Here is a 25,629-nt window from a genome sequence, read left to right as displayed (position 1 = left end):
AGCTATTCATACATCACTTGAACCACTGCTATTCAACCGATGGGCTGTAATATACAGTGAGGCATGGTTCAACATATTGGAAGGGCAGAGAGGAATATTGAGACTAAGTCACACTACTTGTAGCCACCAGTCAAAGCAGTTCATGTGGAAGTAGAGATCCATTTTTGTCAGTAATGAACAGGCTTCTCCTTAGATTCACTTTAAAACATGTGTAAAGATATGATGACCATATGTTACTTAAAATGTCCCACTAATAATAATTGACTAAAACTTTTTTTCCAAATGCATTTGTAGTTTTATATACATTCAGTAATTAGAAGCTGATTCTGCATGTGCCCCAAGCCTCCTTAATGATTTTTCCATAGTTCTAGTCATATTGGATGGCATACCAAGGGAACCACCACTACAGTACAAAGATTAGAGCTGTTTGTTAAGGGATACATTCAGTGGTTTAGGACATAGATCAAATGACCTTGCCTTATCAGGATAAATATGAATCTTTGACATGTGACTTCAGACAAATATTTCATCGCCTACCTTAAATAGGAATCAGTTAATCACGGCCCAAGCCCTGGCAGGGACCCAGATTTTACGTAGTATGGTCTGCTCATAACAGAGGATTTTAGAATCAATCAGGGTTGGCTGGATAGATCATCTTGGCCCCTTTTGCTAGAAAACGAAAAAAAACAGATCTTTATGCTTTCTTCTGGTTTTTGAACATGGTTGTCAACAGGAGACATCCTTCCAGACCAATAAGAAATCTAGGAGGCCAGCATCTCAGAGGACTGTATTGAGAGAAGAGCTAGTATGTCACAAGGAGAATTAGGGAATGGAGAATAAGATGGCCCTTGCAGGCCTTACTTGCCAGCTCAAATGGCCATTCCTGGATTTGTGTTTAGTGCCTAAGTGAATGAGCAGCACCATTTTATCTGTCTCTTACTCTTAGTTCCACTGTCCCTACAAGTGGGCAATGACCTTTTTTACCTTTCAGCATGTTGCTTTCAGATTAGAGAAAGTTGTGCATTCCTGATAGTACCTTTTCTACATAAAAAGCCATGAATTTAGGCACTGCCAGTGTTAAAACCTCCTGCTTATGAAAGGGTAGAATCCTGCTGATTTAATCATTCATTTATCGCATAATCAGCCTGCAGCAGGCTTTCATGGTCTCAAGCACATCTAAGCTAACAGGGTGGCTCACACCCTATAATGTCCAGGTTGGGTGCAGTAGTTGACTTTACAGGATGTTCAGTTTCTAAATTTCTAAAGAATAGCACAGATGCCTTGTTTATGACACATAGACCATTTTGTTGAGCAGTCTTCAAATGAATCTAGAAATATATAGCTTAAAAAGGCTCTAACTTTTGATAGCCTCTAGTAAAAGAAACGGACTGACATCTCTCAAATACATTGTTATCTTTCCCCACCTGCAGCCATGCCTCTTCAGTTCTGAGTTGGAAGGGCCACAGAGTAAGAGGGCACCATATCTCCCCCATGGCTCTGTCTTTTAGTTCTTCATCCTTGTATTAAGAATGCTTACAGGGCAACCAGCACCAGTAAATTGGTGGCTTCTGGGAAGAAACTTGGCCTTGGAATTGAATTCAAACATAAAACTCTTGACACAGCTTAAAGTAAACTGGTGTTCTGTTTGCTCTTTAGAACTTGAGTTTTGTTCAAATGGGGCTTGGATTACTTGGGTGGAGAAAACACTAATAGAAGTGCTTCTTCTCTTAGTTCTCTGCTGAAAGCATGGCAAAAGTGACACTGTTGTTAGTGGCCCCAAGACATTGCTTTGTGAAGGTGAGATGGGAAGAGCAGGGTAGGAAAGGAAGAACAGGGATTTGGTGTGACTGAACCCTTTATCGTCTCAGCCCACCAACCCTGCCTGATCAGGCCTTGATTATTGTATTAGTCCATTCTCACATTACTATAAAGAAACACCTGAGACTGAGTCATTTTTAAAGAAAAGAGGTTGAATTGGCTCATGGTTCTGCAGGCTGTACAGGAAGCATAGTGGCTTCTGCTTCTGGGGAGGCCTCAGGAAGCTTCCAATCATGGCAGAAGGCAAGGATGGAGCGAGGTGTCTCATGTGGCAGGAGCAGGAACAAGAGAATGGGGATGAGGTGCTACAGACTTCTAAACAACCATATCTCACGGGAACTCACTCACTATCACAAGAGTAGCACCAAAAGGATGGTGCTAAACTATTCATGAGAAATCCACCCCCTGATCCAATCACCTCCCACCAGGCCCCACCTCTAACATAGGGTATTACAAGTCTACATGAGATTTGGGCAGGAACACAGGGCCAAACCATATCAATTATAAACCCCACTCCTTACTCCTGCCTGTCTCTGGTATATTCTCTTACACTCAGTGGCCTCTGAAATTCCTCTCAGCAATGAGGTCCTGTGATTTAGGGACTCATACAGTCTCTTTATTCACCATCCAGTCTGCTTCTAATTCTTGTTGCTTTATTAGAAAGTATCTTTGCCATCCATTCCCTCCCCCGTGTCCCACCTGACATTTCATCCAAGTGCTTGTCACATATACAGAACCATAAAATTGTTCTGTGGCTCCCATTGCCTGCAGATTCATAGTCCAACTCCTGACCTCAAAAACCTTTTACTTGTCTGCTTCATATGACTGTCTTCAATCCATCACTTCTACTTGCCACATACCTGCCCTTTAGTCAGGTTCAACTGCTTCCTGACCTCATACTCCTCACACTCTCTTCCAGCCCAACTTCAAGCATACCCCTTTCTGGTGCACTTCCACATGGAAGGTATTGGAACTAAAACTGTAGTGCATCACTCTAAGGCATTTTCACTTAAATAGTGAATGCCAAATCTAATGGATTTCTTTCCTTCACACAGTGCATGTAATCTGTGAGAAAATTATGTCAGTCTACCTAACAATATATGTCTGTAATCATTCCATATTCACAATAACCACTGCTATGATTTAGTTTGTATCTGCCATGATTCATTTTATAAATTATTGTAATAGGCTCCTAATTAGTCTTCCTTCTTCACCCTTGCCCCCTACAGTCTATTCTGAACAGAACAGACAGAGTGATCCTTTTAAAACCTAAGTCTGATCATGTAATTCCTCTACTCAGAACCCTTGAATGGCTCCCCATTTCACTCACAATAGAGACCAAAGTTTTAATTGCCTAGGCCAGATGTGATCTGTTCCTCCCCTCCATTGTCTCTTTGATTTCATCTCCTACTCTCCTCCCCATCGCTTACTCTGTTCCGGTCACACTGACCTTCATGCTGTTCCATGAACACACCAGGCACTCTCCCATCATAGGGCCTTTGCGCTAGCTCTTCCACCTGCCTAGAATGCTTTCCCTATAAATATCTGCATGGCTAACTCTCTCACTTCTTTCAAGTCTTTGCTCAAATGTCACTTTCTCAGTGACCCTGATAACCTATTTAAAAGTTATCTCTCTGCCACAGTCCCAATCCTATTTACCTTCTCTATTTTTTATATAACATGTATCTTTTTTTTTTTTTTTTTGAGACAGGGTCTCACTCTGTTGCCCAGGCCAGAGTGCAGTGGTATGATCTTGGCTCACTGCAGCCTCCACCTCCTGGGCTCAAGTGATCCTCCTGCCTCAGTCTCTCAAGTAGCTGAGACTGCAGGCGTGCCCCATCATGCCCAACTAATTTTTGTATTTTTTTTCAAAGACAGGATTTCACCATGTTGCTCAGACTGGACTTATTACCTTTTAACCAACTATACAATTTGTAGAATATAAACCCCACGAAGGCAGAATTTTTGTCTCTTTTGTCTCCTGATGTATTACCAGCATTTAGAAAAGTGTCTTACATATAGTAGGTGTTCAATAAATATTTGTTGAATGGTGGAGGGAGGGAGAGTTGGATGGATGATGACAGAAGGAGGGGTCAGAGGTCTAGAAAGCAAAGCAAGAGAGTATGGGGTAATTACTACTACATACTAATGACTTCCAAATCTATACTTTTAGTCTGTATCTCTTCTGAGCTTCAGATACATATAGCCAACTGCCTACTAGACTTTTTTGGGTGTGTCTACATCAAATGTACAAAAAAATGGTATTATAGTATAGAGGACAGACTACCAGTTTATAAATCAAGAGAACTGTATTCTATTCCCAGGTCTGTCACTAACTAGCTGTGGGATCTGGGGATAGTCATATAACCTCCTTGGGTCTCAACCTTCTTGTCTGTAAAGCAAAAATATTGGGTTAGATTAGCCTAGATACCTCCAATGCTTTATCCAGCTCTAAAATTATGATTCTCTACATTAAAAATGTAGCTACCACAATAATTATTTATACAGGCAAAAACCCTTTAAAATGCATTAGGAAAAGCAAGGGCTGGTTAGCAGGTAGCATGTAGAGCTTTGTACCTTCTCTGGAGCAGGCACTGTAGAGTAATGGGTAGGTTTTCAAGCTCAGAAGTGACACAGGCCAGCCTGGTTTCATATCCCAGCTCTCCACCACTAAATAGCCATAAGATCTCTGATAAAGATCTTAACTTCTCTGTTATAGACTAGGCAAAATCAGACCTGGTATAAAAAGTCAATGGATCAAACTAGACTGGAGCAGACCAAGTACCAGTCTCCTAAAGATAAATGGTGAGTGAGTAACCCATTGTTGCAGAAGCAACATCCTCTGATTTCCAGGAAATTGAGATATAACAAGAAAAAAAAAGTGTCCTAGAACACACTTTTTTTTTTTTTTCCACAGATTGTCTATCAGAGATTTACTGAATTCCCAATTAGCAGTTCTTAGTGGTGAAAAAAGAGGGTAATACCATCTCTCCAGAAAAGTTGATTTTGCCAAGATTTTTCACTGTGGCGATTAGACCTTCTATGGAGAGGTTACATTTTGAGTCTACGGGGAAATAACAGTGAACAGGGAATAAGTAATGGAATATCATCTGCTGTCCGTGTCCAGGTACATGGGAAAATACCCAGGAGCCAGAAAAAGAGCAAGAGCAATGTTTTCATTTTACGATATCAAAATGGGAAGACTCTCAGGGCTGAATGCTATAAAGAGAGTTAGAGAAAGTGGGTAAATAGAGCATTAATTAAAATTCCCCAGCCTTCTAATTTTTCCAATCAGTTGGGATTACATTAACATACATTTAACCCCTGCTGATTGTCCAGGGGACCTTCAATCTTGAGCTGTCTAATAAAATCGACTTAAAGACTTTGCAGTATATAAATCCTGGCAAACCAGCTGAGTGATCTGTGATGCTCCTTTGAAAAGCAAGATTCAAGTGGCTTATTGGTTCTCTATGCTGCTTCCTGCCTCACTTCTCAAAGATCAGCAATGACTCTGATTGCCCCAACATAGCTCCCCAGAGTGGATGCTTGGGTATAATTAGAATTGCTAAAAGCTCCTCCTTTTCCATTACCAGAGATTAGAGTTCTTTTTATTCCCAGTTATCTTGAATCTTTATACATGGAACTTTTCTTTGTCTCCATCCTGAGTGGTGATTGGGGTGCTATAGAACTTAGCATATTACCTGATTAATAGGTGGGCTTTGAATTTGCTCTCCTATGGGTTATCATTGCTGGTGCCCTGATCACTGTATTTCAGTTGGATTAGAAAATCAGGCCCAGACGACAAAGTGCTTTGAGCTGTTAATTAAGGAATGGGTACTATCCATTAAGGAAGATAGTATAGCCCATTACCCTGCTTGGTGGCATACCCCTAAATCTCAGCAAATGCTATTAAAGAGGCTTTCTACATTTACCCAAGGAAAATAAATAAATCCTCAGCATTCTTGACATTACTCTTAGTGCCTTTTATGCCCTTTTACTTAGAAGATAGTCACCACAGAAGAATCACAGCACCTAAATAAGGGTGATGACTTCATCACAGAATTTTTTTTAATTAATTTTTATTTTTTTTTATTTATTTTGAGATGGAGTCTTGCTCTGTCGCCCAGGCTGGAGTGCAGTGGCAGGATCTCAGCTCACTGCAAGCTCCGCCTCCCAGGTTCAGGCCATTCTCCTGCCTCAGCCTCCCGAGTATCTGGGATTACAGGCGCGTGCCACCATGCCCAGCTGATTTTTTGTATTTTTAGTAGAGACAGGGTTTCACCGTGTTAGCCAGGATGGTCTCGATCTCCTGACCTCATGATCCACCTGCCTCGGCCTCCCAAAGAATTTTTAAATCCCGCAAATGTAGCCAGGGGATGGAGCCTTTGCCTTTTCATTGTTACATGTAACTGCTGCAGTAACCAGATGCTTTTTAGAGTCTCTCAGTGGACCTAAAGGTACATTAAAGGAAACTCAAACAGTATAAAAGTGATTACTAGCTTCACAAAAGGATTCTTCGCCACCTAATTCTCCTAAATAGTAAACTTAAGAAGCCTTTTTATTCTGAAACAGGATTGTGTTCTAAAGTCTCTAATTTTAAAACATGGCTCTAACTATATGGATACTCTTGAAAATTCTTTACCTTATATAGTCGGTGGGGGGGTTGTGTTCCGTGGTCAAAGCCATATGTGTCTTCATAGCTGTAGATTTCTCTATACATATGAATGGTTCCTTCACAAACCCAGCCTTGTCTAAAGATCTGGGTGACGCAAGGATCTGGAAGTTTAGAAGTTCAGGTCTTAGCTACCATTCTACTCCAGACTTCTGGCAGGACTTTAGAAAGTCCCAGATTGGGAATTAAGAAAACTGGGTTCTATGATAGTAAATAATAATAACGCTACAATGATTGCTATTTATTGGGAACCTGCCAAGTGCTAGGCATTGAACCACATGCAATATAGACAGTATATTATCAATTATCCTACAATAACCCTTGTAAAGTAGGAGTAGCATCCCTGTTTTAAAGATGAAGAAAGAGGTTTTCAGGGGTTACATAATTTTCCCAAGGTCATACAGTCAGTCATGAAGTTAAGATTTAAATTTAGGTTTACCTGCTCCAAGTTCATGTTCCTTCTGTCTAATGTGGTGACCTGGAATGAGACATTTAACCTCACTCAGCTTTTTCCTCTGTAATATCAGAGATTTAGACTAAGTCAATCATTTTCAACCCTAACTACACATTACAACTGCCTGAGAAGCTTAAAAAGCAACAACAACAACAACAAAAAAAATGAATGCACAGGCTACACCCCAGACCAATTAAATCAGACCCACTGGAGTGGGGCCCAGGCATTATTTAACTTCCAAATTGATTCGAATGTGCCACCAGAGTTAAGAATCACTGGAAATGTGATGGCTAGTTCTTAAAAACTCAAAAGCATAAGTCTCAAACAATTCTAGACCTCATCTTCTCCATTTTGGCCCAAACTACAACCTCTTCAGTGCCTGTGACTAAGATATTTCAGATTCCTGCTCACTAGGTTATTTTCCCTTTCCCTCTAATCCTCTCATATAGAACAAAAAACCAATACAGTGAGGTCTTGAAATTACAGACTTGTAAAAATTAACAGAAAGTTTGTAAGTTCCCCGAATTCCTTTACCCCTTTTTTTGACCAAATACAGGAAAAGAGAGTATTATGAGTAACTGATTATTCTTAGCCACACCAACAAGACAGAGAGTAGTAGCAAAGTGAGGAAGCTAGAGATCCTGATACCCAAGGAAGCTCCCAAATCAGCTGCTTGCCAACTTGAATAAGAGTCAGGTTGGGGGCCTTGGCCTAATCTATGAACAAGACATTTATTTTCGCATGTGAGCTATAATCACTGGTTGTTGAGCTCTCCAAATCTTGAGTTAGGAGAATTGTTGTTAAGAGCTGAGTGGAAAAGAATGGATTACACAAAATAAATCCTTGCAGATACAAAACCAACGCTAGAAAACCCATGACCATCATGCTTTGTTTTGTTGGGCTACAAACTGTAGGAGTTTGCTTGGAAAATGCTTTGATACATGTAAATAGCAACAAGGAGCTGGCAGATAGAACAGGCTTTATGTATAAGATGAGTGCATATTTTTTTGAAGCAGAGGGAGAATCATCTCATTAAGTAGGTTTTTAATGATTCTCTATGGCCAAATTTATCTCACTTTAGTTAATGATTTCCCAGACGAGCTTGTTTTCTCTGCTGTCTTTCATATTTCCCTGTAAATGCTGCAAGGCTGACTCTGGACCTCACCTCTCCAGAAAGGAATTTGAGGAAAGGCTCACTGATTTAAAAAAACAACATAAAAGGGATGGTTTGTACTCTGATTTTGTGAAATCAAATCATTCTGACAGCTGTAGGCATTGTTGTTAAGTAGGTACCCCATCATTGTCAAATTAATCCTGAATCTGTTCCTTCAAAAAGCATTAACAGAGAGAATATAGTAACTACAATCTGAATTAAACAAATCCTCTCTCAGGAACCCTGGTTCTGAGGACTCTTGAAAATTACAGTTTAAACTGAGTGGGATTTTCTCCCACTAATTTCTTGGTTTTGTTTGTTTGTTTGTTTGTTTGTTTTATTAGTATACGTTAAGTTCTAGGGTACATGTGCATAACGTGCAGGTTTGTTACGTATGTATACTTGTGCCATGTTGGTGTGCTGCACCAATCAACTCGTCAGCACCCATCAACTCGTCATTTACATCAGGTATAACTCCCAATGCAATCCCTCCCCCCTCCCCCCCCAAAGGATTATAAATCATGCTGCTATAAAGACTCATGCACACGTATGTTTATTGTGGCACTATTCACAATAGCAAAGACTTGGAATCAACCCAAATGTCCATCAGTGACAGACTGGATTAAGAAAATGTGGCACATATACACCATGGAATACTATGCAGCCATACAAAAGGATGAGTTTGTGTCCTTTGTAGGGACATGGATGCAGCTGGAAACCATCATTCTTAGCAAACTATCACAAGAACAGAAAACCAAACACCGCATGTTCTCACTCATAGGTGGGAACTGAACAATGAGATCACTTGGACTCGGGAAGGGGAACTTCTCCCACTAATTTCTTAATAAAAATAACTAAAAATTTGGCATAGCTGGATTGTCACAACAAAAGTAATGAACAAAACTAAAGGACTCTGGATGGGACGGACAGATAGGCCTGGGTCTTTATGCTCCAGATATCATGGTCACCAAACTAATGGATAAAATGATTTTCAGGTTCACGCAGTCAGTTTTCTGTGGAGCAGAGATGAATACCTCAGAGGCCACGTCCTTCTGACACTCTTAGACAAAACTTTGACAGAGATAGCAGGGAAATGTTAGATTTTGAAGAGGTCTGTCCCAAGCAAACATTTTAATTTCAAATGTTTTTGCCCTTACACTTAGATCTCCCACCTCCTGCAACCCGAGAAAGACCACCAGGATGCAAAACAGTATTTGTGGGTGGCCTGCCTGAAAATGGGACAGAGCAAATCATCGTGGAAGTTTTCGAGCAGTGTGGAGAGATCATTGCCATTCGCAAGAGCAAGAAGAACTTCTGCCACATTCGCTTTGCTGAGGAGTACATGGTGGACAAAGCCCTGTATCTGTCTGGTAGGTGTTTAGATGTGGGGATTGTGCCCACCAGGCACCATGCAGATATTAAAGATAGGACTATTTGTGTCTATAGCAGCTAAGTTTGGGCTTAGTATTACCTGCTCTTGCCTTCAGAGATGGAAACTGAATGTTCCCATTCAACTTCTTCCTTTAAAGCTCTTCAGTAGCTCCCAGTTGTCTATGGGATAAATCCAGACTCCTCACATGTGACATCTAAAGGCCTTGACTGTGGGCTCTCTCTCTTAGAGTTATCCCCAAATCCCTCCTTCCCTTACACACCATGTCCCAACCACACTAAGTGAACTCGAATTCCCAGAATGTGCCATGGTGTTTTATGCCTTTTCCTCTGACTAGAATCACCTTGCCCACCACACACACCCCCTAAAGCTCCAGCTCAAGCACAGCCTCCCTGGAAAGCTATCTCTGACCTGTCTCCCCACTCTGCCCAGCACTGCTTTAGGCACTCCTTCCTCAGGGCTTTCACAGCACCTGGTGCTTCCTCCCAACATGACACCTACTGTACCATGCTAGAACTGTCTCTTTCCATATCCGTCTCCCCCACCAGAGTATGAAATCCTTAAGGACAGGGACTGTGTCTTATTTAACATTGAATCCCCAGCATCTAGCACGTAACCTGGCAAAAGAGTAGATGCTCATAAATAGTTATGAAAGTCAGTCAGTTGTCAAATATTTATTGACTGCTAGGCAGAATGCTAGGTTGCTGGGGATGCAGCAAAGACTGAGGCAGATAGACTTCCTGCCATCAACAATATTGCATTCTGGAAATGGCAAAATATAATATATATATGAAAACAAATAAATAAGTTACTTTCAGTACTGATAAGTGCTCTGAGGAAGATAAAAAATGTTAAGGTACCCAGAGTTGTTAGGGAAGGAAGTCTCTGACATTTGAACTGAGACTTGAATAATGTGAAGAGAGATTGCCATGTGAACATCTTGGGGAAGAGCATTCCAAAGTAAGGAACACCAAGCCAAAGTCCCTGAGATGAAAATGGACTTGGTATGTTCAAGCAGAGAATAGAAGGTTAGTATGACTGGAGCACAGAAAATGAGAGATCTGAGAGATGAAATCTGAAAGGTAGGCAACTATGACAATGTGTTTTATTCTAGAAGCCACTAGAGGATTTTAAGGAATTCAGTGACATGATCTGATTTACATTTTAGAAATGTTACTTCTGAGCAGAAGATGGGCTGAGAGGTATGAGCAGAGGTGGTGACTGGGAACTAAGTTAACCAACTGTAATATTAGTCTAACCCAGAAGTGATGGTGGCTTGTACAGTACGGTGGTTGGAGTGGAGATAGTAAGAACTACTTTGCATAAAATCTCCTGTTTATAGTAAAAATTCATATTTAGGGTATGTCTTGGTCCATTTTCTGTTGCTTATAACAGAATACCTGAAACTGGGTAATTTTTTTTTTTTTTTTAAGATGGAGTCTTGCTCTTGTCACCCAGGCTGGAATGCAATGGCATGATCTCAGCTCACTGCAACCTCTGCCTCCTGGGTTCAAGCAATTCTCCTGCCTCAGCCTCGCAAGTAGGTGGGATTATAGGCACATGCCTGGCTAATTTTTGTATTTTTAGTAGAGATGGGATTTCACCTTGTTGGCCAGGCTGGTCTCGAACTCCTGACCTCGGGTGATCCGCCTACCTCTGCTTCCCAAAGTGCTAGGATTACAGGTGTGAGCCATCATGCCTGGCGAAGCTGGGTAATTTATAAAGAAAAGGAATTTATTTTTTACAGTTATGGAGGCTGGAAGTCCAAGGTCTAGGTGGCACACCTGGTAAGGGGCTTCTTGCTCTCTACAGAGAGTTAGTGCAGGTCTTTCTTCCTCTTCTTATAAAGCCACCAATCCTACTCTCATGACAACCCATTAATCCATTAATCCATGAATGGATGAATCCATTCATGTGGACAGATCCTTCATGACCCAATCACCTCTTAAAGGCCCCAGCTCTTAATACTGCCACATTGAACTACTTCCTTGCCTAACAGTAATGGTTCGGAAGAATTCAGTCTAAGTGCTAGACATTTCATGATGACAGCATCTTCATTCATATAACAGGTGCTTATTGAACATCTTTCTTCTGTAAACTCTTGTGCTAGATTCTGTGCAGAGTAGAAAATGAGTAAAACTTAGTTCTTCCCCTTAATGAATTTAGGGTTAGTATGTAGTCATACACTTACTTATTAAAGAAAAATGTACTTAGTGCTAGGCATTACTCAATACACTGATATGACACACACACTGCTAATAAGAGATTAAAAGTTATAAGTGCCATGAAGGAGGAAGTGAGGGAGGAAGGTAGGAGAGGGAGAACGAGAATATTTCTAACTTCTAACTGGGGCCATCAAGAAAGGTAGCTTTTGGACTAAGTCTTTGACAAAGTGAAAACATTTGCTTGTGGACAATGGGGCATAAAAACAGCATGAGCAAAAGTACAAAGGTGGTAAGCTTTGGCAAACATTCAGGAAACAGCGAGTAGTGGTTTGTTTACTAAGTAGACATGAGAGGAGGAGGCAAAATATCAGTTATTAGCACACTCCGAAAGGCTTAACAGTTGGGTCTTTACTCCTCAGGTAATAGGGAATTGAAGAAATTTTTGAACAAGGAAGATAATTGTTTCCGCAAGATTAATTTGACAGCTCTATATAAAACTGTATTAGAAGAGAGATGAAAAAAGAGGAGAGGAGGTCAGTTAGAAGCTTGTTGTAATAGGCCAGGGAAAAGGTAACAAAGGTTTGAAAAAGTAGGCTAGTAACATGGGGAAGGAAAGGAGGCAGTGTAGATGGAGAATACTCTTATTACAGTTGGTAAGTGCTATAGAATCTAACTACCAAAAATTCGGCAGCACTTAACAATGATAACAGAGCATTCCACGAGACTATTTTAATAAGAACATAAAGGTCTCAAAAAACCCTGCATAGTTGTACTTAGAAGACGATACACTGTTCAGGAAGCATCCATCTAAACATCACCAAAATCAGCTCTCTGTTAACAGCCACCTCCTAGAAACATTCTTAGGGCTGCCAAAAGAAAGGGGATTTCAATCAGTGATATGAAAACAACTAAATTTTGCCCTTTAAATTTGAATCTGTCCCTTGAAAGTGCACAAGTGCTAGCAATCTCCTGAATGGGGTGGCTGTTATCTCATTATGTAAAAGAAAGCAGTTAAAACAAACAAACAAAAAAATCCCTTACAAAAGGGGGCTAGAAAATGTGGAGGTCATCATTTTTTTTCTGATGGAATTGGAACACCTTTGGGAGCTGGCACTGTGCACAGTGCACCCACCCCATAGCATTCTAGCATCTTTAATGAGGTTTATGTAGAGCTTTCATCTCATCCTCTCATTTGATCCTCTCCACAGTTCTGGGAGAGTAGGCAAGGTAATGATTAGTAGCCCCATTTTTCTGATGGCTCAGATGATCAAATAAGATGAATGGATGTGCAAGTGTATTATAAACTGTAAAGAGCCCTGGAAAGACTTGCTTATGAAATGTATTCATTCTTCCTTTTTCTAAAAAGAATGTGTGACAGTTTTAGCATTACTGGGTAATATTATTCTTTGTAACAGCTTTAATTAGCTATAATAATTTAATTTTAATGAGGTATAATAATTGACATACAATGATCTTAACATATTTCAAAAATACAATTATATAATATTCTATATATGTATTCAGGTGTGAAACCATCACCAACAATGGAAATAATGAATATGTCTGTTATCCCCAAGAGCTTCCTTTACACACCTTTCGTAATCCTGTCCTTCTACCCTTCCCTTCTCCCATCTCAGGCAACCATTTATCTGTTCTCTATCAGATTAGTGTGGATTTTCTAGAACTTTATATGAATGGAATCACACATTATGTATGCTCTTCCTTCCTTTCTATAGATCCAGATTTCCACTTGATGTCATTTTCCCTATGCTTGAATTTCCTTTAACATTTTTTGTAGAGCAGGTCTGTTCCTGAATGAATTATTTCAACATTGATTTGAAAAAGTATTTCACCTTTCTTTTTGAAAGATGTTTGTCCTCTGTCAAATGTTGTTCCACTATTTTCTTGCTTGCATTGTATCCAACAAGAAATGTGATGTTATCTTTATCTGTGTTTCTCTGTACATAATGTGTCTTTTGTCCATGGATGCTTTTAAGATATTTATTTTATTGCTGGTTTTGAGCAATTCAATTATGATATGCTTTGATGTAATTTTCTTCTTGTTTCTTGTGCTTGGGGTTCATTGGATCTGTCAGTTTGGATCAAATGTGGAAAATTTTCTCCCCTCATTTAATTTTTTTCTGTTCTCTCCCCTCTCTTTTGGTGCTCCAATTAGGCATATATTAGGCCCCTTGAAGTTGTCTTGCAGCTCACTGGTATTCTGTTCTTTTTTTTTTTTTTTTTTTTCAGTCTTTTTTCTTTCTGTATTTTATTACAGATAGTTTCTGTTGCTATGTCTTCAAGTTCATTCATTTTTTTCATTATAGATTCAGGGGGTACATGTGCAAGTTTGTTACATGAGTATATTGTGTAATAGTGAGCTTTGGATTTCTAATATACCCATCACCCAAATAGTGATTATTGTATCCAATAGTTAATTTCAACCCTCATCCCCCTCCCACACTCCTCACTTTTGGAGTCCCCAGTGTCTATTATCTATCTTTATGTGTATCCATTGTTTAGCTCCCACTTATAAGTGAGAACATATGGTATTTGATTTTCTGTTTCTGAGTTATTTCACTTAGGATAATGGCCTGCATTTACATTTTAAAGTATTACTAAATCCAAAAGCCCAGTCTTCATATAATCCAGTGAGACAGGAGAAAATAAATGCTTCTCTTTTGCTGCTTTCAGAATTTTTTCCTTCACTTTGGATAGTCTGATGCCTATATGCCCTGGTGATGTTCTTCTTGCAAAATACCTTCCAGGTGTTCTCTGAGCTTCTTGTACCTGGATGTCTACATCCCTTGCAAGACCACGGAAATTTTCCTGGATTATTCCCTCAAATATGTTTTTCAAAGTTTTTACTTTTACTCTTCTCACTCAGGAATGCCTGTTACTCATAGGTGTGATTGCTTTACAGAATCCCATATTTCTCAAAGGCTTTATTCATTGTTTTAAATTCCTTTTTTATTATTTTTGCCTGACTGGGTCAATTCAAAAGAGCAGTGTTCAAGCTCTGAAATTCTTTCTTCTGCTTGGTATAGCCTGTTATTAAAGCTTTCTACTGTATTTTCTAATTCCTTCAGTGAATTTTTAATTTCCAGAAGTTCTGGGTTTTTTTTTTTTTTTAAGATCTCTATCTTTTCTTTCATATCCTGCATTGTTTTTCTGATTGCTTTGTGTTAGTTTTCAACTTTCTCTTGGATCTCATTGAGCTTCCTTACAATCCATATTTTGAATTCTTGATCTGTCATTTCAGAATTTTCATTTTGGTTAGGATCCATTGCTAGACAGCTAGTGTGATCTTTCTGGGGTGTTGCAATACCCTGAGTTCTTACACTGGTTCCTTCTCACATGGTTACGCTGTCACTTCTTATTTTTGAATCTAATTTCATTTGGATGGGACTTTTTTCCCCCCTTGAAGGTGTGACTGTAGCGTATGTTGGGTAGGGTCCTTTGGCTTTGCTTCTTTAGCCCTGTGCACTTCTGTCAGCAGGTGTCCTATTGTGCTGTGCAGTTCAATCTCCTGGTGAGTAGGTGGCGCCTACAGGTAAGAGCCACCTGTGGCAGAAGCAGATCAGTATGTGCTGGTTTTTTTCTTACTGTGAGGTGCTCTCTGTTCTTTCAGGTGATGGGCTGGTCTGTGAAATTCCAGGTTCCCTATTCAGCCCAGGGAGAGTGGATAGAAGACAAAGCTGGGTGGAGCTGGACAGCCAAGCTCACCCACGAATAACCCAATGATGAACACAGGCAGCACCCCTGACAGGAGTGGCTAGGGAAACTCTTGAAGAAATGTGCTGCGGTCTTTTCAGGGGATGAGGGGGCCACATCAACTCTACTTCCTAGACAGACAGGATCACAATGTTTCTCTGTCACAACCGTCTCCTGGGGCTCCTGACTCAGTTTATACACTGTCCATCTATCTCCAGGCTACCATGTAGCTGAAAGGAGTGATTTTGGGGAGGAAGCTCTTCCCTCAGCCCAGTACAGCCAGCTTTGTGGCTCACCTATTCTCTGACACAGCTTTGTGTAGACAGGGGGGCGGGCTCTGCCTTTCAGCATCTGAGAGTGGGTGGCAACTGTGGGGGTGCCGGCTGATTGGGTCCAACCTCAGGCCTTGGGGCAAGTGATCAGGTGCCAGCAGTGATGGACTGAACTAAGCAGTCCCCCAATTCCCAGGCCCCTAAGTGGCCCACTGGATAGTGTGTGGGGGTCCTGGAGGGACTCCACCAGGACCAGGCCAGCAGGCTTATTCTCAGGCTCCCAGGGTTCAGGTTGTGGCTGCGATAAGGAGGGCAGGCTGGTCCCCAGTCACCAGTAGAACTCTCAGGTGGGGGCAGGCAGAAGGCTCAGGTGCTGGGAGCCCCCAGGTTCATTAATTTTTTTCTTATGCAGCATCTAATTTGCCATCAGTCCTGTCCAGTGATGTTTTTTTCAACTTAGACATTGTAGCTTAAGCCTGTAGATGTTTGATTGTGGGTCTTTTTGTATCTTTCATGTTTCTCCTTAATATGGCCAGTCTTTTCTCTAGCTTCTTGAGCATGTGAAATCAAATTTTCATCGTTGTTTTTATATCCTTATCTACTAATTAAATTATCTGCATCACTTCTGGGTCTGTTTGGATTGGCTGATTTTTTAAAATCTTTATTATGGGTCATATTTCCTGAATCTTTGCATATCAAGTAATTTTTTATTAAAGTTTACCTTATTTGGTGACAGATATTTTTATTTCTATAAATAGTCTTGAGTTTTGTTCTAATTGCAGTTAAGTAACTTGAGAAAATTTTGGTTCTTTTAGGTCTTGCTTCTTAAGTTTTGTTCAGCAAGACCAGAGCAGTTTAGGGCTAATTTTTCTCCACTATTAAGGCAGAACCCTTCCGATCACCCAGTACCAGAAGTGTGAGTTTTTCTGCTCTGGTTGGTAGGAAAAGGAGCTATTCCCAACCCTATGGGAGCTTTTCAGGGATTGTTACCTCTAATGCTCAGGTAGTTTCCCACACATATAGACATTAGTACTCAGCTAAATAATAGTGGAGGACCCTCTGCATATCTCTGAAGCTCTTTCTCTGTGCAGCTTTCTTCTTTCTGGTACTCTGCCTTATGAACTCTATTTCCATATTCTCCCTAGACTCCCAGTTCAGTCTCCTCAACTTGGGAACACCATCATGCCCTGCCTGAGTTCCCTTCCCTGTGCTGAGGCCCAGAAACTCTCCAGGAAAAAACCGGGGCAGTCATAGGGATCACTTCATTTGGTTCTTGTCTCTCTGTGATCCCTGTCTTCATTGTCTTATGTATAGTATCTTTAAAAAGCATTATTTCATATATTTTATTCATATTTTTAGTTGTTTAAGGTAGGAGGGCAAATCTATCCCCTGTTACTCTATCTTAGCGAGAAGCAAAAGTCTGTGTTGGGTATTATTCTTGAGAGGCAGGTTAGAATGGAGGAAAGCACAGAGTCTAACGTCCTAGATTCAAGAGCCAGCTCTACAGTTTGCTAATTGTCTGACCCAGAGCAAGCCACTTAACCTCCCTAACCTCTTTTGATGCTCAGTTTTCTGTTTGGTATAATGTTTACCCTGCAAGCTTGTGCTGAGAATGAAATGAGATAAATTCCTATGGAAGTATCTAGCTGAGCTCTTGAAACTTAAAAAGTACTTAGTTTTTTCCCCACTTTTTGTTAAGAGACATGACTTGGGTAAGTATAGCTGGCACAAAAAGAGGAGGTAGGGAGTTGAATACTGGTTTTCTGAATCCCAGTCCTATACTACTATATTATAATCACACTACATCTCTTTTTTAAGGATCCCAAATTATATGTCACGTGGGTCACACACCACTCCCCATCATTTTTTTTTTTTTTTTTGTCAGAAAAAAAAAAAAATGGTTCACAGTTGACAAATGCTTCTAGGAAACAATTTTAGGGATTAAAATGCCAAGTTAATGCATTTCAGTTTTACCAAAATTTTTGTGATAGTATAATGGACACTCTTGAATTTATTTAAAGACAAGTTCATTTGAGGCCACCTTTTCCATTCTTCCCAGCCCTTAGTACCATATAAGGATCATGCTTGATATTATTACCCACGGAGTCAACCTCAGCCAGAGGTAAGGTATTAGATGGAGGAATGGAACTCTTAAGAACAAGACTAACCCAACCCATAGAATGTGACCTGTTATCAGAGATAATTTAAGTCTTTTGATGATTTACTTGCTAAGCATCGGAGAGAATTTGGAGTTGTGTGGTCACTTGGAACTGCTGCAGTGACATCTGAAACACTGAACTTGGAAAAGTATTTATAGTCTTTCATGTCTCTCTCTCTCTCTCTCCCTCCCCCCACCCCGCCACCCCCCGCTCTCCCTCTCTCCTCTCCCTTTCACCCTCCTGTGAACTTAGGTTACCGCATTCGCCTGGGCTCTAGTACTGACAAGAAGGACACAGGCAGACTCCATGTTGATTTCGCACAGGCTCGAGATGACCTGTATGAGTGGGAGTGTAAACAGCGTATGCTAGCCAGAGAGGAGCGCCATCGTAGAAGAATGGAAGAAGAAAGATTGCGTCCACCATCTCCACCCCCAGTGGTCCACTATTCAGATCACGAATGCAGCATTGTTGCTGAAAAATTAAAAGGTATCAAAGGCACTCAAGCTTCATGATTAAAAGAACTCTTTCCTTTAGAGAAGTGTAATAAATATAATTGTGTTGTTGACAGTTGCCCTTTGAGTTTCCTACTACTGGATTCTAAGCATTTCTTGTGTTGAAGCCTTGCAGATAGAGGGGTGTACCTAGTAACTCAAGAACCAGGAAATGTATCCCTACTACCTGTGTCTCTGCTCCTTCATTGTCTCAAGGGATGGCATTTTTCTCTTCAGACATCAGGCGGCTAGAAATAAACAAGTTTTCCTCACTTTTCCACTTCAGAGAATTTTAGGCATGATCTATGTGACTTGGAACCTGTAAGAGCCCTCTTTTATAGTGGATACAAGTTAGGTTTTAATTCCAAGTCAAATGAGTGAATCTGGATGATAGGATTTGATGTGTTCCTGAAAAACTCTGGTAAAATTCTCATTTTAAAGACGAGAAAATTAAGGTCCAGAAAGTAGTCATGCTGTACATTCTTCTTAGATTACTCAAAGACTTAGCCACCACCAACTAAAAAGTAAAGACTTTTAAATCACTTTAAAAGACCAATTTATTTAAAACAGTGACTCTGGAGACATGTAGACATTGCTTAATCAGACTGCTTTCCCATTAGTTTTGATTCTTGTTCCCCTTGTTTGACTCTCAGCCATTTTGTTAATTTAACATTAATTGCTCTGCCTGGTCTCCTGTCTTAGTAGCTCAAATCCAGTCTTTCTCATTTTCTGAGTATAGATGATTTTATTGGATGAATGCTGGTGTCCCATTGATCTTATTGGTAACACCAATCCAGCTCTAATGGTATGAATTTTCCCTTCTTCTTGTGCTCTCAGCTCAGCAAGATACTGCTAATCCTACTTTCCAAATAGGTTTCCTTCACCAGACATGTTTGTACCTCATAGCCTAAGGGATTCACACATGTAAGAAATTGGTTTTGACTTTCTTTAAGGGAAAAGCAGAAAATCTAGAGTCCAGAATAGAGGCACAGAAATAATGGTACATTTTGAAAAACTGGAAAGGCTGAAAGCATTGGTAAGATTGCCAGGTCCAAGACTTGCCTATTTGCACAACACCAAACAAATCAGTTTAAGTTTAAAAAAAATGAATTTAATGGGTGTGTGACCCTCAAGAGAAGCAAAAACTGAGCATCAACATAAAGTCTATATCTAAGTAATAAAGTGAAAAGCTGCTATAAGGGGAGGCTGATTGCTTGTTATATGTCTGCACTGAAAAAGGGGCAAGAGGCAGGAAGTTCAAATTGCAGTGAAAGAAATTTCCATTTGACATAAGGGTTTCTAGCCAGAGAAGGATGTGAAGCCCTTGAATAGATCCAAATGGGCTCTCCCTCTCTGGAGCCTTTACGAACAGAATGCGTAAGTGGCTATCTTGGGGAGCTGAACCAGAAGCTTTGGAAGAGCTGTGCTCTTAACTATCTTAACTAATCACAGAATAACTCCTAACTAGCTGCAGAAATCTACATGGAGGGTTCTTCAGGCAAGAGAAAAGAGGATATGGAGAAATATAGAAATAAAATAAATTGCATCAAAATAAATTGTGACTGGGACTGAGTGGAAGGCCTGGGGCTGTGGATTGAACACAGGAGTGATACTATAAAAGGTTGAAGATGTACATGTTTGTGTCTAAAGAATGACCCACTTAACTCTTCCCTGAGGCTCCTCCCAACACTGTAATTCCATGGATCCAAGGTAAAGTTACTGTCAAATTCGAGTTAAACTCAGGATTCAACTTTGCTTTTCCTCATTAAAACACAGGACTATAGAATTCTGAAGTTCCCTCACTAATTCATGTTTTTTTTTCTCTCTCTCCCCTCTGCCCCCTGCCCCCCTTCTCTCTCTCTCTCTCTCTTTCTCTCTCTCTCTCTCTCTCTCACACACACACACACACACACACAGAGAGGGTAAGAGATTTGCAATACATGAAAGCTATATATCAGTGCAGAAAACTTTTTTCAAGGAAACATTTCTCTTTCTGAAAATTCATCATAGACCACAACCAATCTGACTGCATTGATCCTTCCATTCTTCCTGTTTGTCTGCCTGCCTACTGCCTGTGTGTGCACATGTGTGTATGTGTGGCTCCTCATCCTCATCAATTCATTTACCCACCACTGCCAAAAACCATGATGCCCTCTTTGCCAGCATGTTGGGAAAATAGATCAAAATGTGGTTACCTTTGTTGGTTATAAAAATATATTTTTTTCAGATGATTCCAAATTCTCAGAAGCTGTACAGACCTTGCTCACTTGGATAGAGCGAGGAGAGGTCAACCGTCGTAGCGCCAACAACTTCTACTCCATGATCCAGTCAGCCAACAGCCATGTCCGCCGCCTGGTGAACGAGAAAGCTGCCCATGAGAAAGATATGGAAGAAGCAAAGGAGAAGTTCAAGCAGGCCCTTTCTGGAATTCTCATTCAATGTGAGTGGAACTTAGAGTTCTGCTGGAATGAGGATAAGTCACTTCACTTAGTTACTTGCTCTCTATGGGAGCCCAGGTCTCCAGAGCCATCCTGTGTTAAGGCTCAAGGCTCCCTTTTTCACTGCCTTGTGCTCTCCTTGTATTGCCAAATGCCCATGCTCCAGTTTCACAGGAGACATGTGGGCACCTGCTAGCTTCATTTTCTCTGGTATATCTACTTCAACTCCTTAGAAACAGTGATCCTGAAGCCACATCCTGTACTTCTACAGCCCTGGGCCTCAGTAGAGGACTGGGTATTTTATTGCTAAAGTTACAATGTAGCATCAACATTTTAAAGCTGCTTTTCTTCAGATTTGCATAATTATCATCATGTAATATGCCTTCTAGAAACTCCATTTCAAAGATCAATGTAATTATATTTCCCAAGGTGATTGGATAAAACTCAAATTTTCTACTTCTACATTTTTGATTTAGTTTACTTTCTTCTGCTACCTTTGCTGGATGTCATAGACACTGGGACAAGGTGAGAAACTACCAAAATGGCCATTTTCAAAAAGAAGTTCTGCTCCAAACCTATCTAAGGTCTCTGAAATGAGCCAGATCAGATAAATTATCAAGTAATTTTTTGTTTACCGCATTATAAAATTATACACTCTTATTTTTTCAGTAAGAAAGAGTATTCACCTTAAGAGTAAGGGTACAGTTTTATGATTTTGCTTTTAAACAATTATAGTCCACTCTTTCCAAACTTGACTTCCCTGTACTTGACTCATACATAATTGTGATTAAGGGGGAATTGTTCCATTTGCCGCTTGTATTTTGAAAGTATATATGAGCATAAAATCCAGGAGGCAAAAGCACATGTCTTCAGGACTTGAAAATAAATTTTTAAAAAGAGAGAGCAGCACACATCATGGGAATATAAATCCTTAAGTCATTAGAAGACAGGGTGCAAACAGGGGTGTAAAGAGAAAAAAATAATACCTCTGGATTTGCTGTGAACACCCAACCAGAAAGGGGCTCTTGTCCTGCTTTTCTTTTCCCAAAAGAGTCATGTCTAAGCTTCCCCTCTCTTGAAGTGTGATTAGGATAAAGTCGAAGAACATCTGCACACATTTTCCCGTTTGACATTTTAAGAGACCTTGAAAAATACTCTCCAGGACCACACTTACACAGTATCCTTCCCTAAAATTTGTATTTCTCCAGTCAACGAGTCTATCTCGGTAGACTTAAAAAAGATCCATTCCATCTTAGGTTTTGATTTGATGCTTCTAGTTAAACATACCTCAGAATAGTAAAAGCATGAATTCTGTTGAAGCAAAGCATCCAAGTGTGTGTCAGAGCGCTATGAAAGGAGCCAGGGGTAGAATGTTTCTGGTACGGTTTGCCATTTTCTTCCATGCCGTGTGGAGTCACTAGTACTAAACTAAAGACAAGTACTAAATTAAAGTGCATTTGCTGTGACTCTTCCTCTCCTGCCTCCATGAATTCACACTGCCTGTATTAAAACTCTAGTTGTTACCATTTTACCCCAAGCCTCTGGTGTTCCCTTTTGCCTTTCTGTATGTTGATGTCTTTTCCTTTGCGTCCCCTTTAAAATCAAAGTACCCCAACACACGTAGCCTTTTCCAAGCACAACCACAGCTTAGTATAGTGTCATAACGAGAAGATACAACAAGCCTGATGCTTCTCTTTTATTTCATTTCTTTTCTCCTCTCTTTTTCCATCCCTGGATGATACCCTGGCCTGATCCAACTGCTGATTTGATGCTGCAGTTGAGCAGATAGTGGCTGTGTACCATTCTGCCTCCAAGCAGAAGGCATGGGACCACTTCACAAAAGCCCAGCGGAAGAACATCAGCGTGTGGTGCAAACAAGCTGAGGTTGGTAACTTTTTATTCTGGTAGCCCCTCAGGGGGACAGTTTCTTTCTTTAACAAGTTATTGATTTGGAGTTTAGCCAGAATTAAATAGTGCCAAGCTCCCATGGTCACAACAAGGCCCTAATGAAACACTAAGACATGTTCTATAGCCTGTCACTGTGTCCAGACCACCTGCTGTCAAAAGGGTAATAAATGTGCATGTGCTGTGGTGAATGCATTCTGCTGGTTGGAAACCTTAGCAGTGAAAATGTAGCTGGGATGATTATAAGTTTACTTCTCTAAGCGAGCTAGTCTTGGGTACAACAGTAATTACTGACCTGCGCTTCTAGTGTTAGTAATATTAGGGCTGTCTTACATTTTTTAGAGTGTCTTGACAGTGAAGGACGGAAGCTGCCTGGTGTTACATTGGATCTTTGAAATTTCTGAGCTTCTTTTATCAAACTCATTTAGTCATCTTTATAGGTGGAAGCTTTAAAGGTAACAGGACTCTGATCTTAGGTTAAGGTTGGCACACACCTCTCTGCTTATACTCAAGTGACATTTTTTAGCATAACAATAGAATAAATGTGATGTGATTAGGTTGCTATTCTTTTTTTTTTTTTTTTTTTTTTTTTCTGAGATGGAGTCTCGCTCTGTCGCCCAGGCTGGAGTGCAGTGGCCGGATCTCAGCTCACTGCAAGCTCCGCCTCCCGGGTTTATGCCATTCTCCTGCCTCAGCCTCCCGAGTAGCTGGGACTACAGGTGCCCGCCACCTCGCCCGGCTAGTTTTTTGTATTTTTTAGTAGAGACAGAGTTTCACTGTGTTAGCCAGGATGGTCTCGATCTCCTGACCTCGTGATCCGCCCGTCTCGGCCTCCCAAAGTGCTGGGATTACAGGCTTGAGCCACCGCGCCCAGCCTAAGTTGCTATGCTGAATCAAAGATTAAAAACTGAGATGGGAGATTTCACTGATCTGCCATTGCAAATCCTGTTACATATGCCTCAAGTCCCTATTCCTATGGGCAACTTCCTTACCAAGCCCTAATATTTTCAATTTATATATGCAGCAGCTTTTTCAACTACATTTCTGGTCCTCTTTGCCAGCCTGGTAGCAGTCCCATTATATCTATCAATGTAAATTGTCATATTCCTTAACTTTTAAATAGCATTTACAAGATATTTACATTTATAAAGTGCTTTCACATTGGTTATCTCACCTGTGTGAGCCTCACAATAGACAAGGTGGAGTGAAAAATGTATTGAACTAAGAGCCAGACATGAATTCAAATCTCAGCTCTGACATGTTAGCGCTGTGTGACTGAGCAAGTTATTCAGCCTTTCTCAGTCTGTTTCTTCACCTGTAAATTCGAGACAATAATGAAACCAGTCTTATACGATTAGATGAGTTAGGAAATGTGTAAACAGTTTGAAAAATAGAAATAGTATTACTTCAGTTTTTATTAACAACTTCATAAGGGATAGTGAGTAGGTATAGAATTCATGTTTTACCTGCAGGAAAACTGAAACATAAAAATGTTAAGTAATTTACACAAAATTACAAAGCTAGCAAATGGACTAGAAATTATTCTCCTCACTGTGAGCTCTGGTGCAAAATGCTTTGTGGTCTTGAGCTAGTCATTTAACCTTTGTGGCTCTTTTGTTTCTTAACCTATAAAATAAAGATAGTAATTTCTCTCTGTCCTTCACTAGAATATATGAGATATGTTTGTGTGAGAACAATTTGAAAACCATGAAAAGCATTTGGGAAAAAATAAGCCAAATCCTGTTTATAAACTGATAGTATCTGAGCCATCAATTCTGGCACAGCAAAGGGATCTGGGAGTCACTAGAAAGAAATCCCTGAAGACATCCATCCACTGGGTGGGTGGAGTCATAAAAAGCCAATAGCATTTTTACTTGTTTTTTAAAGAATTAGGGGAATAAAGAAAACAATTATCTTACTGTAGCACAAAGTGGTTTTAGAATCCTAGGGCTGCCTTCTGTTGTTCACCTTCAACAAACAAAATTCAACTTTGTGATTCAAATGTTTACTGATCACTTTCTGCATCTCAAGCACTATGACAGGCAACATAGAATGAAATGATCTTTGCCCTCAGGGAGGTAGAAGGGTAATGAAAGTGATCAAGAGGAGAAGGGGAGTTTCACACGCTAAATTTAAAATATCCAGTCTTCAGAAGAATAAAAGTTGAGAGAAAAATGCTCAATAAGTCTTATGATTGTAGAAAAGCAGAATAGGCATTAAGTTTCTACCTTCCCTTTGATACACATACACTTCTAACTTCTCTTTGGGTTAGAAGAAGTTGGCTGAATGGCCCCACCCTTTAAAGAAAGCCTTGACAGTACAACGTTGCCTTTTGCAGGAGGAAGGAAGCCTCTGGTTGGAATGCTGATTTGCCTAGGTCACAACACCACCTTTTTTTTTTTTTTTTTTTTTTTTTTTTTTTTTTTTTTTGGAGACGGAGTCTCGCCCTGTCACCCAGGCTGGAGTGCAGTGGCGCGATCTCAGCTCACTGCAACTTCCGCCTCTCGGGTTCAAGCAATTCTTCTGCCTCAGCCTCCCGAGTAGCTGAGACTACAGACACACACCGCCACGCCCGGCTAATCTTTTGTATTTTAGTAGAGATGGGGTTTCACCATGTTGCCAAGGCTGTTCTCGAACTCCTGAGCTCAGGCAATCTGCCCACCTCAGCCTCCCAAAGTGCTAGGATTACAGGCGTGAGCCACCTTGCCCAGCCGTCACAACACTTTTGTAAACTATGTGGCCATAAAATATTACCCATCAATCATATTCATCAAGGGTCTGTGTAGTTATTAGATTGATACAAAAGTAATTGCAGTTTCTGCCATTAATATTTCAAGCCTACTTATTTAGTGGATATATACTTGAGTTTAATTAGACTCACAGTAGAGATAGCTGTACCAGTGAGCTGGACACTCCTTAGGACCTATAGAGAACTGAGATATTTGCACCCTATACCCAATATTGTAACAGAACTTCCTTGGCAGAGTGGCGATGATAA

General features: G+C 40.4%; 1 protein-coding gene across 10 annotated transcripts in view; it reads left to right on the top strand.

The window, feature by feature from the left end:
- The window catches only part of ENOX2 (ecto-NOX disulfide-thiol exchanger 2), a 292,537-nt gene that overhangs the window by 225,727 nt on the left and 41,181 nt on the right, over positions 1-25,629 (top strand). For all 10 annotated transcript variants that reach the window (XM_065538447.2, XM_065538450.2, XM_005594575.5 and 7 more), the window contains 4 exons: positions 9,261-9,467; positions 18,050-18,283; positions 20,516-20,728; positions 22,504-22,610. In XM_065538447.2, coding sequence (XP_065394519.1) covers positions 9,261-9,467; positions 18,050-18,283; positions 20,516-20,728; positions 22,504-22,610 — 761 coding nt within the window. The remainder of the gene's footprint in view (positions 1-9,260; positions 9,468-18,049; positions 18,284-20,515; positions 20,729-22,503; positions 22,611-25,629) is intronic.

Source organism: Macaca fascicularis, chromosome X (assembly GCF_037993035.2).
Source record: "Macaca fascicularis isolate 582-1 chromosome X, T2T-MFA8v1.1".
Classification (NCBI taxonomy): Eukaryota; Metazoa; Chordata; class Mammalia; order Primates; family Cercopithecidae; genus Macaca; species Macaca fascicularis.
This window is presented reverse-complemented; position numbering and strand designations above follow the sequence as displayed.